This window comes from Eleutherodactylus coqui, chromosome 10 (assembly GCF_035609145.1).
Source record: "Eleutherodactylus coqui strain aEleCoq1 chromosome 10, aEleCoq1.hap1, whole genome shotgun sequence".
NCBI classification, from domain to species: domain Eukaryota; kingdom Metazoa; phylum Chordata; class Amphibia; order Anura; family Eleutherodactylidae; genus Eleutherodactylus; species Eleutherodactylus coqui.
In genome coordinates this window covers 27,907,812-27,924,653 of record NC_089846.1, presented here as the reverse complement: position 1 = coordinate 27,924,653, position 16,842 = coordinate 27,907,812, and the positions used below count along the sequence as shown (strand labels likewise).

The 16,842-nt window shown below is 44.6% G+C and overlaps 1 protein-coding gene across 4 annotated transcripts in view; it reads right to left on the bottom strand.

The window, feature by feature from the left end:
- Window positions 1–2,141: 2,141 nt before the first annotated feature.
- The window catches only part of TMEM268 (transmembrane protein 268), a 40,063-nt gene continuing 25,362 nt past the window's right edge, over window positions 2,142–16,842 (bottom strand). For all 4 annotated transcript variants that reach the window (XM_066580718.1, XM_066580715.1, XM_066580716.1 and 1 more), the window contains exons 5-9: window positions 15,241–15,390; window positions 15,041–15,151; window positions 8,188–8,259; window positions 7,584–7,769; window positions 2,142–3,572 (exon numbers count right to left, since the gene is read on the bottom strand). In XM_066580718.1, coding sequence (XP_066436815.1) covers window positions 3,396–3,572; window positions 7,584–7,769; window positions 8,188–8,259; window positions 15,041–15,151; window positions 15,241–15,390 — 696 coding nt within the window. In that variant the 3' untranslated portion in view covers window positions 2,142–3,395. The remainder of the gene's footprint in view (window positions 3,573–7,583; window positions 7,770–8,187; window positions 8,260–15,040; window positions 15,152–15,240; window positions 15,391–16,842) is intronic.

Here is a 16,842-nt window from a genome sequence, read left to right as displayed (position 1 = left end):
AATGCCGACATATAATGTACTTAGACCACCATATGAAATGCCCCATAAATGTGTATGGACGTGAAATTGTAGAAGCGGGAAGCGTCGTACAGCAGTCGGCGGAGTAGCAGTTTTGTGCCAGGTAGGGGATAATGATTGCTGGGCAAGGTGGGATGTCTGCTGCTAAAGGAGAACTGCTGCAGTTATGGTGGAGCAAGAAGGGGTGCGTGCGCTCTTCCGTTTTTGCATAGACTCGGCCTTTGCCCACTGTCACTGATTGCGGTTTAACTCTGCCGACTGTTAACCTCTTCCTGTGACGTGTTGACCTGATTTATGAACTACAGTGTGCTGTTCTACAAAACACTTTATAGAACTTTTTCCTAAAAATACCTTCCTTGCAGAATGCCGTTTTTTTGGGGGTTTTTTTCGTCCTTTCTTTTGAAATAGAATGCCGTTGCTACAGGGTTTAATTTTTCATTTATTACAGGCTTCTGCCATGGTCTGTTGCCGTTCAGGTCTCTAAATCCCTGCTTTCATTCTCCAAGCCAGAGTTAAATGATGAAATTGTCAGCAATCCTTTTGCAGGAGACTATGGAACTGCAAACAATTCCCTTAACTCAACGTTCCCCCTAGTGGTGGTTTCATGCCTCTCGCTCTAGAATACCACCTTCACAGGTGTTGCATTTCCTGCAGTATATCTGTACCTAGATGGTATGGATTTGGCCACATTTTTAATTACGGATCTGTGGGATTTAAAGGGGTTGTCTGGTTACTGGCCAACCCCATTTCCGTATGCGAATACTGCCTGAGGCTTCATTCACACGGACATATATCGGCCGCAGTTTCATGGCCTTCTGATATACGCCACCTATCGGATACATTGGTTTCCAATGCATGTCTTCAGATGGGCGTAAATGCATCCAGCTGGCTGAGAGAGCGCATACAGCCGGGCGCTTTTACGCCAGCTGGAAAAGTTAGTTTTGGAACTCTCTTCCAGCTGGAATACAGCCGTTGCCATAGAATCCTATTGGAGCCTATGACCGCTGCCGGAGCAGGTAGGTGGGAGGGAGTTTAGCAGCATGACTGCTAAACTCCCTCCCCCTCTCTACACCTTGCCAGCTGTTTGCAATGGGACGGGGTGGGGAGCTAGTGTGCTATAGTCCCGTCCCCTTGCCAGCAGCTCCCATAAGCTAGAGAGGGGGAGGGACTAGCTCTGCTAATGTCCCACCCTCTACCCTTGTTGTAAGCTGGCAGGCCCCCCCACCTCCCCACGTTGTCTCAACCTGCCGGGACTCCTGCAGCTTATGACGACATAGAATTAGAACAAGGATAGTTTGATAAGAGGGGGGCTGGAGGAGCGGACCCCCAGCCGGTTTAGATATCAACTACTATCACCCATTTCTAGACTGACACTTGCGGTTTTTCATATTATCAGTAGCTAAACGTGAATGGCTTATATAACCATTATTGTTATTTGATTGGATATGCTATGCCTATATTGTTATACCTCGCTGCAAGGGGAACCACCATAACTCTTTTTAATTTGACTTAAAATAATCTTTTTGAAATTAAAAACATACGCAATAGCGTGACCTTCACCGCGCAAAAAGTCACGCTATCTCGTGCGTATCTGAACTTTTTACTGTACTTTCTCTGCTGCCGGGGACACCCACACTGTGATTTAAAAGGCTTTACAGCCTTATTTAGTCCCCAAAGGTTTCAATTCTCCTGTAGAATTCTGCACCCCTATAGACTCCTATGGTGCCTTTGCTGTACAAATGCGCATCAAGGTAAAGCATGTTGCGTCTTTTGCGCACGCAAAAGTGAAAGTGAGACTGAAAACCAGGGGTTCTATTCTCTGCACAATATAAGCCGCCCTCAGACTGTATTTACACAAGTGACTTCTGTCTGGTTGAAACAAGTGGGTTATTTTCACGTGCGTTCTCTCCATATTGAAATGTGTTTATTTACATGGACCATCGGGCTGAGGGAACAATTGTTCAAGATCTCATTACGTCCTATTTGTGGGTGAATGTTCAGGATTCAGAATCGCCCATTACCTTCTATAGGAGGAAAATGTAAATAGGAGTGCGATGCAATTTTTACCACTGAAACGTGATTTTCGTGTGTGTGTAAAAAAACAAAAAAACAAAAAAAACACGTACGGGCGGTGATGCAATACTTTTTTTTCGTAAGACAATCATTGGTTTAAAAGTGTGATATCTGCCTGTGTCTTTGCCTGATATCGCACTCGCCTGTGTAAATACAGCCTAAGGGCTCTTTCACGAGCGCGCGTACATGGCGACTGTGTTTTTACGTTTTCATGCCCACTCCGTATAAGCACCTGAATAGGCGTTTTTCCGCGATCACAGCCAGCGTTTTCTCACCCATTCACACGACCGGGAGCATCGTTTTTAGCGGAAAAATATGCCACACCCCAGAAATCCCTCGCTCTGCTTAAATCCTCGGGATGCCTTCCAGCGCCTATATAGAGGCACCTGTAAGCTTTTCGTAATGCTGGATAAATGCCTCCCTCTCCCTTCTCTTTCCCTGCTCCCAAAGGAGTCTATGGGACCCGCCGGCGTATATTGGCCAAAACATAGTTCTGGAACTGAGCGTATATGTTCTAATTTTCATACTGCCGCCTTATTTATGCACCGTCTAATCAATGCCTCTGATGGGCGCGTATATACACCCTGGCGTGAGAACGCGCCGTATATGCGCTCGTGTGAAACAGCCCTACCATGGACAATCCGATGCATACACGGCTCTGCTGCATAATACAGATACAAGACCATTACTAGAATAAACTGAAGAGGTAGCAGAAATGTTCTTCATTATCACCTATGATAGTATGAAGCATAATGCGCTCTATAACGGCCTACAGCGATGACGTTCACCGCAATCAAGACAGCGTGAAGTTTGGTCCATTGCTAGTATAAGGTATAGGTGAAAGTATTTGGCGCACGGATGTTTTCCATGTTCTGGTCCACAGACGCCATTGACCCTCCAGCAGACGGTGCCATGATTTAGCATGATACAGCAGTCCTATATGGCCGACTTCCAGCAGCCGTGCCTAAAGTCCCCTCTTGTGATTTCTTCCTCCATCGCATGAACTATGGGTCTAGTAAACATAGTTAATTGTTCAAGTCTGATCATTTCGATCCATTAGCTATAAAGTATGTGCAGCTATGTGCTTTTACGTTTGTCACATCATTCCAGTTGTGGATATCTTCTGCATCTGCTCACAGCGGGGAGCACGGACAGAACGCTGCCTGTATAAACCGCGGATGGCGTTCTCCGATTGTTAAGTGGCTGCGTGTCATCCGTACAAGAGCGACCGATACTGCCAGACCAGTCTGTGCTCCATAGGAGATGGTATCAGGTCAGATCCATTAGGCACTTGTTATATTCTCTTACATCCATGTGAAGCAATGCCCCGGTGTGAATATGCTACTCTCAATGAATTGGCACGGACATGGTACACTCAGGACACCAGTATGGCCAGCGTCATGGACCTGGGGCAGCTGGCCTGAGGTGAGGAGACGCACATAACAGGCACTGGCTATGATCAGTAGTTGGCGAGCCATCACCTGCGAAACAAAAGTGGTGTTAGAATGACATGTAATTACACAGAGTGCCCCCTCTGGGACAAGCCCAGTAGAACCTGGACCCTCCAGCTGGTCTTGCCTTACAGCTTAGTTTTTGGTTTCCTGTTACTATCTAACTGATGATGATTATCCGTTCAGGGTCAGATGCGTTTGAATGGATAATCATCATGTGTTAGATAGCAACATGGTTCATAGTATTGCAACCCAATAGTCAACTAACCAATATTATATCATTTGCCCAATGGGAAAATCGACCCTCTGGACCTCGAGAGGCAAAGATGGCCACCCCAGCTTCTCTGACTACCTGATGCACACTATACTGCCTCATTTCCCTTTTACACACAATGAGAACTGTACTATTCTCGTTTGCCCGAGCTGATGATCTAATTAGCAGCTCATTCGCGCTTGTGTAGCCTGTTTAAAAAAGGCAGATCTTTGTTAAGAAATTAAAATAAAGCTGAAGAAAGAAGATAAATAGCATAGCCAGCAGCCCTGATGGTGGACTGCTGGTGAATGACCATCAGGGCTACTGGCTATGCTATTTATCTTCATTTTTCATCTTTATTTTCATATTTATGTCTCAGTAGGCAGGGTTGTTACACCTTATTCAGTGTCTTATGCTCCTGCAAGGAGTCTAGGTGGCGAGGCAGGTCATTTTTTCTAGACTGAAGTAGAAACTAGATGCTTTATTTATCTACTAGATTCAGTCTAGTAACCTCCTTCTACTATTAGACCTAGCTAGTAAGCACTTGTAGGTGTTAGCCTTGAGCAATTTTCTAATTGATAGGAGTAACTTGGTTCCTGATGAACTGTAACCTCCAGGGAAACGCATCGAACCAACATGAACTAATTGTATCAATACGAAGTATCTGAATCATTAGTAATTTATAACCAATGGGTATATTTTAAACCATTGGATTTCATTAGAGATGAGCAAGTATACTCGCTAAGGCACATTACTCGAGCAAGTAGTGCCTTAGCCGAGTATCTCCCTGCTCGTCTCTAAAGATTCGGGGGCCGGTGCGGGTGACAGGTGAGTTGCGGCGGGGAGCGGGGGTTGGGGGGGTGGGGTGGGTGGAAGAGAGATCTCCCCTCCCTTCCTTCCCGCTCTCCCCCGCCGCTCCCCGTCCGCCGCCAGCCACCGAATCTTTAGAGACGAGCGGGGAGATACTCAGCTAAGGCACTACTCGCTCGTCTCTAAAGATTTGAGTTTCCGCTCACCTAAAAACTTTAGTCTGGAAAGCCATTTTTCCCCAGTATTACTTTTTGTTGAGGTTGATCTGGACACGGAGTGGGATCTTGTCATGTACTACAAGGTTTGTGTTTGTGTATCCAGTTTGTGGATGCACAGGTTACAGGCCTGCTTTGGCACCACATGTGTCTATATTGGCTAGCCACTCGTGTTACTGATCAGCCCTATTTCATATCTTATTTTTGGGGATTCTATCAATTAGGGATCTTCAGTTTGCCATAATTGTTCCATGTCTGTCCACTTAGACGGTACGCCCAGGATTCTCATCACTTGATTTTTGGTCACGTGACTAGGAGCACCCTTAATTTTCGTTTGCGTCAGTCCTAAGCCCTATATTTTAATAGTTTGGATAACATTGAGTTTTAAGGTCTTTATTATAAATTGTATAGCCCTTTACAGAATAGACTTCTCTGCCTCAGTAATTGCAACTGTAGACTACCAGTGGATAGTCATGGGCTGCCATAACATGGGCCGTTTCTTTTGCATTATTTATATGGCACTGGCTAATTCTAATTGACCAGGAACCTGTAAAGTAAAGCCCCATATTTAACAAAATTCTTTGTATAAAGATGTAACAGTGGAATTTGGCACTTACAGTATTTATCGCAAATATCTAGTTTTACATAAGAGTGCTGGTAGTTAACCTATTGAATTGTCACAATTTAATATATATATATATATATTAAATTTATAATTAAATTGTGATAATCTAATAGTTACATACACAACCAACTCCGACCATTTCAGCTCTGCTACATCGCTATCTAGTTTCGAAACGCTTTGCCAATATTTGATGTTCATGGTTTATGTCATCGATGACCAGGCACAAGCCAAGTTTTTCCACCCCGCTCAATACTTCTCTAAGTATCCTGTTCACAGTGTTTTAACTACTCACTGAGCGGACATCAAACATTCTAGTTATAAGAACACTCATGGCAAAACATAGATGTTGTGTCATGCCAAGTGCCAGCAGGATTTCGGGCGGTGGATCTGTCACCAATGTAATACTGTTATGGGGCTGCATAAAAGTTTTGGCTCCTCGTAGTTGGCAGAACAGTTTAAACTTTGCTGTTGGGCAAGAAGAGTCGGAGAGTTCCAGTTCTAGCTGCAGGAGCGAGGAACTCAAGGTGCACCACAAGGTCTTCATATGCTTGATGTAGGACCCAGGAATAACTATATATATTTAGTCTGAAGTCTTCCTTTAGGCCGACTTCACACGGCTATTTCTTCAGCATTTACAGTACAAGTGATGTGGAGGAGACTTCAGAAGTCTCCTTTACAAGGTGCACAAAATTTCTGCAATGAATCCACAGCATGTCCCTTTATGTTGCAGAATTCGACCTTTGAAATACAAGTCCAATCCTGTGGCAGATGTGCTTCAAAAGCCGTGGCCACATTAACACCATTTAGATGCCAATTTGGCCACTGCGGTTTTCAAGTGTAACTGATGTGGAATGCAAATACATTGTGTGTGTAAAATAAAGAGCAGAGGGACCTGGAGAAGAGTACGGAGAAGGAGGAAAATCGACTGAATATTGGGACCTCCAGCGGTTGTGCAGCGGCACAACACGTGTAGGCGGACCACCACGGTAGGCGCCAACGTCCATAGAAAAGTAAGAACCTCCATACAGGATACTTCAGAACAGGATGCCCATGTGCGACGACCAGCATCGTAGTTGCAGAACAAACTCTTTTTTGGAGACTAGGCAAGACGTTTCTCTGCCGAATTGGTACTTTCATCTGGCCATTGATACACTTTGATGAGATAGAGAGGCCTTTTTCCCCATGTATATTACATCATATGACTCTGACGTCACCCACAGCCTTTGAACCTTATTAAAATGTATAAACAGGCAGACAAAGGTGCCAATTCGGCAGCTAAACATGCTACCTGTTCTCCAATAAAGTGTGTTCTACAACTTTGATCCTGGTCAGCATACCTGGGTATCCTCTTTGCTGTTATGCTGTGTGTAAAGGCACCCTCGAAGTGGATTTGTCACACACAATCATACCAAACAGATTAACAATCATAATCAACACTTCCCTTACGTTCCACAGCAGCACAATGATGGGGATCTAGCAAGTAGTAACCCCCATAAGAGGGTCCTCCTTCAAAAATACTGAGCACCCGAAGGATGCCCTATCTGAAAAGCATTCACTGCAATTTATTGCACAGACCCCACCAGGCATGCAACTGAAAGTGTAACCACATCCCTTCTGGTCCATGCAGATGTTGACCACAGAGCGAGCATGACACGCAGAACGAACCACATCACTTCCAGGCCGTGCTAATGCTGACCACAGAGTGATCGCATTACTCCTATTGCTGCACTTGAAGTGAAATGTGTTGCTTGTGATCCACCGACTTCAATCCTGGAGCAGGCGCTGAACCATAGCAGCATCCTAAGCGTCTCAGAATCCTGATTTGGGTAGAGGGGATTGGCGCAATGTGCCTTTAATCTTTCCTTCTGCACAGGACAGAAAAAAAATACAATGGCGTGTATGTGTGAGCCAAATATTATAATTACTTGATTTAATTAAATATTCCATCTGTCGTACCAGTCCACATGGGCAGAATACCCCAACATTGTGCTGCTGTGGGACATCTGGGAATTTATAGATTATAGATTTTATATAGTTTTTTTTTTGTTACCATGTAGGTTAATAGAAGAGCCGTCCCGCCCCAATATTGTTGCCTTATGCACTTAAGTTAATCATATTACTGGACATAAGTTACTTACTTCTGGATGACCCTGTAGAATAAGTGGAATCTTCTTGTTACACAGAACAGGTTTAGATTGGGAACTACTGGCCAACAGGGGGCTCTCTTCTGTTGTGTTGTCCTCATAATTAGTTTGTGCCAAGGCAGGATCAGCGGGAGTTTCTATGAAGATAAACAGCTGGTCCAAGAACTTTTCAAGAGCATCCTGCAAGGACATAATGGAAGGCATACACAAACATGCATGTATTACAGTTCAAGAACAGTGTATAATAAACTGCTGATATTTGTAGAGATAGGATAGAGAGCTCCACTAATTAACGTAGCCTCTAGAGATGAGCGAGTATACTCGCTAAGGCACATTACTCGAGCGAGTAGTGCCTTAGCCAAGTATCTCCCCGCTCATCTCTAAAGATTCGGGAGCCGGCGGGGGGCGGGGAGGAACATGGGGGAGATCTCTCCCCCCCCCCCCCCCACTCCCCGCCGCAACTCACCTGTCACCCGTGCCGGCCCCCGAATCTTTAGAGACGAGCAGGGAGATACTCGGCTAAGGCACTACTCGCTCGAGTAATGTGCCTTAGCAAGTATACTCGCTCATCTCTAGTAGACTCCTGTTTGTTCCTTACCTCACTCATGTTGGCCAAGCGTCGAGAGAGTTTTTGGTGGCAGCCCCACAAATGGAAATATACGAAGCACAGCTGGACAGCGATTTAAAGAAAAGTGTAAGATTTGGTTACTGAAATTGGTATTTCCTAGAGTCCTACGGCAGCACAAGCACAAATGGGTTAAGTTCCCTAGGTACAACCAAACAGAGACAGGTTAACAAGGAATTAATTAATCAAATCAATTAGCCTACCTTAGAAATCAAGGCAGACCACTGAAAGTGGGACAGGACTAATCTGACCACTCTTAATTGTTTCATGTCAGAGGATAAAGCCTTGTTCTTCTTCCACATCCTTTGAACCCCAAGGTAGTTCTCATGAGCACCCTATCCCCAGGAGGAGGTATCAGCAGTGAGGAGTCTCTGGGGCTGGGGAGCCAAAAACCTTCTTAACAGAATATGTTCAGGGTGTACCCACCACTGTAGAAAATGACAAATAGGTGGATTAATATGGCCCTGTCTAGGTACCTGTGGCATCTGTTCCAGGAGAAAAGAACATTGTTCTACAATGTTCAAATGTGCGCCTTTGCTCAAGGAATATAAAGAAATGGTCAGGGAGGCGCTTCAGGTGGCTAGTAGGGAGAATATATTAGGGTGTCCATATAAAATACGTGATGAAAGTGGAATAAAATAATCATAAAATAAAATAAAATTACTCACCCGGTGTATGGTGAATACTCCTGTGGAGAGGAGTCTCGCCAACACCTCCAAGTCCGGGTTAGCTTATCAGATCCCTTATAGGATCTTTCTTATGGTGTCCAACAGGTTTTCCTGGTTGCTGGAGTCTGCTGCAGGGCTTCTGTGTCCAATGCTTGATTGGACCCACGGAGTAGTAATAAGGCTTCAAAAAAATAAAAAATGCTCCTGCGCTGCCTCAAACACACGACTGGTCTTGACAATAATATTATTGTCTAAAAAGTTTATTAAGGTACCTTAATAAACTTTTTAGACAATAATATTATTGTCAAGACCAGTCGTGTGTTTGAGGCAGCGCAGGAGCATTTTTTATTTTTTTGAAGCCTTTTTGCTCAAGGAATGGCAACTATGGCATAAGTTAGAAGACCTAATACTCTCATGGCAACTCAGACTGATCATTAAAGACCTTTATATCCCACCACAGGACCACAAAGTTTCGGGTGCCGGCGCGGGTGAGCGGTGAGTTTCGGGAGCGAGCAGGGGGGAGCAGGAGGGAGAGAGAGATCTCCCCTACGTTCCACCCCGCTCTTCCTCCTGCTCCCCGCCCCCTGCCGACACCTGAATCTTTTCTTACGAGTGGGCAGGTACTCGCTAAGGACAATGCTCGCTCGAGTAATTGCCCTTAGCGAGTATGCTCGCTCATCTCTAGCTGTCTCTGTTTGGTTGTATCCGGGGCACTTAACCCTTTGTGCTTGTGCTGCTGAAGGACGATCAGGAAATATATTCTATATCAATGTCCGTTGGACTAAATGAACAGACTGACTTATGCAGGATTTCATAACCGGGCGTTGCGCTCCTGCTGTGGGCTTTATGATACGTATGGACTTCCCGTTCTACAAAATGATGATTTATTTTGCCAAGTGCTGTTTAGCAATTGAGAAATGCAAACCTGCAGCGAGGGAGGTTTATCATTAATAAATATGTATTATCTCTCAGTCTATACGCCGACGGGGATGGATATTTAGAATTTTTTGTAGCTTAGCTTGATACGACCAGCAATATTCAATGTGCGTGGACAAAAAGATTCACCCACTTTCGCCGTATACTGAAGACTTTCCACATTTACAAATAAGAAAAATAAATAGGTGCAGCAAACAGGATGTATCCAGTAAGAATGCAGGCGGTCTGCCGTAGGATGTCCAGAAAAGAGCTCGCAACGGGTTAATTGCTGGATCCCCTCAATTCGATAGCAATAAATTAACATTCAATTAGCATAACAGGTTCAGCCCCCACTCATAAAATACACGTTTACCATCAATATTGGAGTTCGTTAGCCTGGTTATTATATGCTATGTCTGCGATTTCAGTAATGGCCCCCTATTTGGTCATGTTGTTTTGTTCCCTTATTGACTGTTAATGGTCTTTTTTTGCTTATACTGTTTGAATTGTAAGGGAGTAGCGCTGCCCCTTACTCAGTTGGAGTGGTTAGGCCCAGAGGCCGCAAATTCAAGCCGGGACCTGGCCAGAGGGGAAGCTGGGAGAGTGAGAAGACATGGAATTGTCAGCACTGTGAAGAGGCGCCAAGAGCGTCAGTGAGAAACCCCGCTGCCCTGCCAGATAGTAGCGTCAGGGAGCAGGGGCATGAGTGAGGACGTTCTTCCATTGTGATGATGGCAGTAATGTGGCTAGTGCATCACAGCCCAGATGATCAGCCCCATTAGTGAGAGTGTAGAAAACGGGGCTAGGCCCTGCCCACGTATAGTGCGGCCGGCAGCCATCTTGAGGGCCATACTAATAGAAATTTAGCTGCGCCACAGCAGCACGCAAGAGAGGAGCCTAAGAGAGAATAAGCAGAGTGAGGCCTGCAGAGACATGGTGGTGGCTACTGTTTTGCGGTGAGCAGCATGTCTGAGTGATGTGCCCAAGTATGTTAGAAATGTGACTCCTGATTAAATTATGTAATGTTTACTGAACGAACTGGTTACGCTGCATAGGAGGCCACATGTGCTTTAAAGTTATATTTTTGTAAAACATTGCTGCCTCTGTCTATCATCACCGTGCCATACACATACCATCCAACTGCTTAAAACCATTGTGAATCAAAGTACTAACGATGACCTGTTTGTCCGTGCGTGAGTGAGTCCTTCATCCCCAGTGAGGAAGTTACATGCTCCGCCCCTGATCACATGACGGCGACATCATCACAGGTCCTGTATGCACATGGCTGCTGTCCGGCTAGGTGTTCGTTAATCTTCCATAGTAACTGAAGCCACAGGGGGTTTGTAGTCTGCCCATAATCTGCACAAGGATGCAGGACCTTTGATAACGTCACAGTGATGTGATAAGCGGGCGAAGAATGTAACTCCCTCATTGGCGATGAAGCACCTTTGATAATGTCACCCTCATGTGATCAGGGGTGGAGCATGTAAGTCACTCACTCAGGATGAGCATCAGAGTCATGTGATCAGGGGCGGAGCATGACAGTAACGTCATCACAGATCAGTCATCTCCACTGCTGTGTTGCTTCTGATCCTTGTAATATGGGATGAACAATGTATGTAGCAGTGCTGTGTGTGTGCCGTGCATGTAGCACTAGTCATAAATGTCTCATGCCCCGCGGTTCTCTTGCTCTACTGTTCCTCTACAAAATATTGTTTGCCGTCTAGCGGATGTGAGGTTCTTTGGCAGGTGTGTATTTGAAATTTTTTACCCCAACCCACCCCAAAAAACACTCGTTGCTTGCCCAGTCCATTGAACGGCCAAATGTGTTAGCAGTCTCCAAGTGAACACTCACTGGACCAAAAACATCCAGAGACCACAGCAGTGACTGTTCTTTCAAAATCATCAGGAACTGTTCACTCAAGGATCATTCGCCCATATTTGTGTTTCTGGGAACCAATCAGCATTAAGTGAGAGGACAAAATATTTTGCAAAAAGTCAGGGACCAATCTGCATTCAGTGGGAGGTGCATGCTGAACAAGTGCACACCGCCCTGAAAAGTTGTTAGGTAGTCATTGGAAGACAACTATTACCTGTTTACACCAGACGAAAATCAAGCAACCAGCAAGTATTTTTAAGCGAGTCGAAATTAAGCGACTAGTCATTGAATTCTCGCTCGTCATCTGGTGGGTGGCCTTGTTCGCAGGGGAAAACTGCTACTTACAATCTCTCTATCAAGCAACTATTTGGACTATAGTTGTCCCATGTCAAGTCATACTTATGTGCGGTGTATGTCCACTCTGAATTAGCAGTCATTCCTGGGATGGTTTAAATGACAGTTGGTAAAACTTTTTAGGAACTTGAAACAGATGACAGTAAAAAAAGAGATCCAAGCGGTCAGGCAAGGCATCTACTCCTCAGATTGAAACATCTTCATCTTCTCAAAATCTCCAGACAAAGATATTCTTTGGGATAGCTTGCTAACCTTCTATAATCAGTAAAAAAAAACCTGTATATTCAAAGAAAATTACTGAAAAGAAACAGAAGAAAGATTGCTTGTTTTATTTTCTCTATATTTTCCAAAAAAAGAGATGGTTCCTGGTCATCCACAGCTCAAGGACCATCAACAGAATGAATGGAAGATGCCCAGGAGGTTAGACACGGGCTCCAGACTCAAGTCTGTATTCAGATAAGGCCCAAAAGAGGTGTCAGAATGGGACATAATGCCTAAAATAGACTCGAGCATCGCCAAATTGTCCAGAAAAGCTATTTTTCCTTCAGAAAAGATCTCCTTATTAAAAGAGCTGATGGATAGAGAGGCAGATTCTCTTTTGTAGAAGGATTATGTAATAGCAGCTTCTTCCTTGAAGGTCTTTCATCTAATCACATACATATGGAGGACTCCAGGCATAGATGTCATAGCCACCACATACAACGCAAAAGTTCATAGATTTTGCCGGCCCTCACATCTGCCAAAAGGATCAGTGAATTGCAAGCCTGGCCACCCAAGGAACCATTCTTGCGAGTTCTTCCAGATCTAGTTTTAAGACTTATGCTAGGTTTCCTTCCAAAGCTTGACAAAGACCTAGCAGTAGGTCGAAACGTCGCTACTTTTACTTGTAAAAAAAAAGTCACATTTTGTACCAATTGATGCTGCCACCTTATCTTCACTCTACGTATGTTTGTATAGTGTCACTGTCTTAAACATGCAATGCATCAGGTTTATGTGTATTGGAAGTTTGCAGGCATGAAAGGGTTAATGTCTGGTTAGGTCTGAGGATGTCTGGAAAATGTATCATTTTGTCTTGTGTGTTGTATAAAAAAGGGGTCACATGTCTATGTCAAGGGCAGTGGGAGCGCAGTAGTTCCAGCAGTGCTTAGGGGTTCTAGCCTCAGAGAAGAGCAGAGATGGTGAGTTGGGAGACATGGAGGAGGCTGAGAAGTGGTCTTCTGTTCCTGCTTGGGCCTATCCTTCCCGAGGAACTCCCCACCATAACTAGCTACCAGAAGTGCATTAGCTTGGACCCAGAAAAAGCCGCACAAGAGCCGCGTGCGTTCGGAGAAGTAGAGGAACCACCAGAGAGCAAGAAAGGCAGTGAGTGATTGACAGGAGAGAGAATTAACGGGAGAGTGAATTCCTGCAGATAACCAAGACTGTAGATGTGTGTGGACTACTTTATTCCATCTACAAAGGTTCACCGCAGAGGTCGGAACGTTGGCGTCATGAGTGACTTCAGGTAAGCACCGTTACCCAATTTGTGATCTCCCCGTTAGTAACAAGGTCAGGTCCCAAGCTACCCTTAGGGAGGAGACGGTAGAGCCCTGTGACAAGGTTATATCTCTACCCAGCTGTCTCCTCAGCTGAGGGTCTGCTCCTTGGACGCTGCAATTGATCAAGAAATTTCCCTGATCTGCAGAATGTGGAGCAGCAGAAGATGGAAGAAGGATCATATCGATTTATATTCATAACACACAGCTTTAGGAAGGTGGAAAATCTGTTCATTCAATTTGCAGTTCAAAATAAAAGAAACAAAGCCAGTTATCCAGTGGATTTGTGACTTGATTAAGAACTGTTATAAGCGAAAAGAACATGAGTTCCCATTTTCCATAAAAGCCCATTCTACTAGATCAAGCTCAACATCTTGGGCAGAGTAAGGCGAAATTCTATAGTGCAGATACTTAGTCCTCCAGTTCTTCCTTTGGTAAACACCACAGACTAGACCCAACTCCAGTCCTCGAGGCACTCCAACAGGTCATGTTTTCTGGAGTTCCTCAGTATGAGGGGATGTAATTATTGTCAGTGCCTCAGTCATAGCCACAAGTGTTCTGACTGTAGGATATCCCGAAGACATGACCTGTTTGGGTGCCCTGAGGATTGGAATTGGGAAACACTGGACTAAGCATTACTCCTCTAAGGGTTCAACCTTTAAAAAGACTGTTGGAGCAAGTAGAAGTCCCTTAGAGTGGTTCTGTCATTTAAAAAAAAAATCAATACTTACCTATTCCTCCGCAGGCAGTCTGCTTACTGCATCTTCTCCTCGCCAATCTTCTCCTGACTCCTCCAGTCCCCCGGGTCACCTCACCTCCAGCCCTCCGGATCCTCTTCATCAGGTGACAAAGCATCTATTGCCGGCAGTCTCCTTCTTTAAGGTCAATGTACCCTACGTCACTAATGATGTAGCGTTCACAGACTAGTAGGGAATGCCAAGCTGTTGCCGAGATTGTGCATGCATGCTGTCTCCTGTCAATACTATGTGAACACTCGCGACAAGACAGCACACATGCGCAGTCTCGGCAGTAGCTCGGCATTCCTTGCTAGGCAGTGAACGCTATGTCACTAGTGACATAACCTACACTGACCTGCAAGAGAGAGAATGCTGAAAATGGACGCTCCATTACAAGAAGAGGAGGATCTGGCCGGCTGGAGGTGAGGTGACCCAGGGGACTGGAGAAGATCGGGAGGGAGAAGATGCAGTTAGAAGACTGCCTGGGGAGGAATAGGTAAGCATTGATTATTTTTTTTTAATAACAAAACCCCTTTATTGTCTCCCTAAGGTTATTGCTTCTTCTATTGTAGGACATGCAGGAAAGATTAAATTTTACTTACAGAACCAACTTTCCCTCAATTATAAAAAAAATTTCTTTGCTGCATATGAACACACGGTGTCTTTACTTCTGCTGTTTTTGTAGGAGTGTGGGCTGAATCCTATTTCAGTAAATCAACATCATAGTGTAAAGGATACTGAAGGAACACTACGACAAGTTCTTGATCGGTCGCTGATCCCCAACAGGACATTGTATTCCATGAAGACCTCATTGGCTGCAGCAAGTCTTATATCTGTGTTGACATTTATCTATCATGGACAGATGATAGCATGATTTTTGAAGCTTGGTATAAAATATAACACCTGCCTATCTTTTACATTAGAGATTGTTGTCTCACCTTCTTTTGGTGTTTCTTGATGGCAACAATAAACACAATGGTGATAACAGCAGCAGTTAAGGTGATAGGTATACTGGTCCCCCAACTATGGCCACTGGAGAACAACTGAGCAGTGGAGTAGAGATTGATCCATATGGAGGCATATATGACCTAGATGGAAACCACAATCTGTATTAATTCAGGTCTTACTCTAATAGTCCATTTACACAGGCCAATTATCGGGCCTGAGCATTCCTCCAACAATCGGACCAAAGATCAGCCATCGAACGAGCAAAAGCTTGCTTGTCGCTGATCGATTGATTTATAGGAGCATAACAATGCTTTCTGATTAGCAATGCATCTTGCAGTGTGGATAGGAATACATACAGCTGGCCTGTGGGGATGAACGTTCACATTGGTGATCGTCCGTCCCCATAAGCAGATTCTGGGCCCATGTAAAAAAAATAAAATAAAAAAATGAAGAGAATACTGATCAACGTCTCGATTTGTGCTCGTTACATTACATTAGGCTGTAAGCTCAGCATTAGTCTACATCTACCAAAACTATCCATCAGCAAGATACAGTTGTTTGGCTAATTAAATATATAGTAAAAAGAGGTTATGGCCTTTGGACAATCCCTTTTGGTTAGAAGAGTCTCCAAGGTAAGGTGATCACAGGTTGTTCCATTATTGTATCACCTGTAATCTATGTGAGAAACCAGGAGCAAATTGTTAAATTTTCCTGCATGCCACCACAGGGGGAAATAATGCATTATACGGTTCCTAATTAAATCAAAAGGCTGTCGAAGCAATGCAAGGGCTTGAGATGGGTCCTTCAGAATGAGAAACGGTCTCTGCATCCATTTTGTTAATTCTGAGTCATTTCATATTTGCTGCATCTGAAGATTACCATTGACAATGAAAGAATAACCCAGTGCATGATAATTCCTCTCCCTTTCCCACTCACTCCCATCCCTTTCCCCTTTCCTCCCCATCCTTTTCTCTCCCTCTTCCCTTAGCCCTCCCTATCAATTTCCCCCACCCTTCTCCACTCCCTCCCCCTCCCTTCCCCACTCTCTCCCCATCCCTTCCCCACTCCCTACCCATCCTTTCCCTCATTCTCCCCCTCCTCAACCTTTTCTCCCACCCCCCCCTCCCAATCCTTTCTCCGACCCTTCTGCACTCCTTCCCTATCCATTCCCCTCCTTCTTTCTATCCTTTCCACCCTCCTTACCCCCTATCTCCCACCCCCCCTCCCAATCCTCCCCGGCACACACTTCCTCCCTATACTTTCCCACCCCTCAAGTGTATGGCCAACATACAAGATTAGTGGCCTCAGCTATACAGTTGTGTAGTTAAACATCTTTTTCCACCCTTCCTTCTCCTCAACATGTTCCCATGCTGTTCCCTTCCATTTTTTTTTTTAAATCACTAAATAAAGCGACTGCAGCGTTCCCAGAACTACAATCTCAAAGCACAGAATAAATCTAAAAACAAAAGAAAAGAAAATATTCAGCTACAAAAGTACAGACGCAGAAACATTTAGATCTTTGAGCCCAGAGCTACCAATTGCTGCTACACAGAATTCGATGTCCTGCTGTTCATTTCTTGTCTCTCTCTATA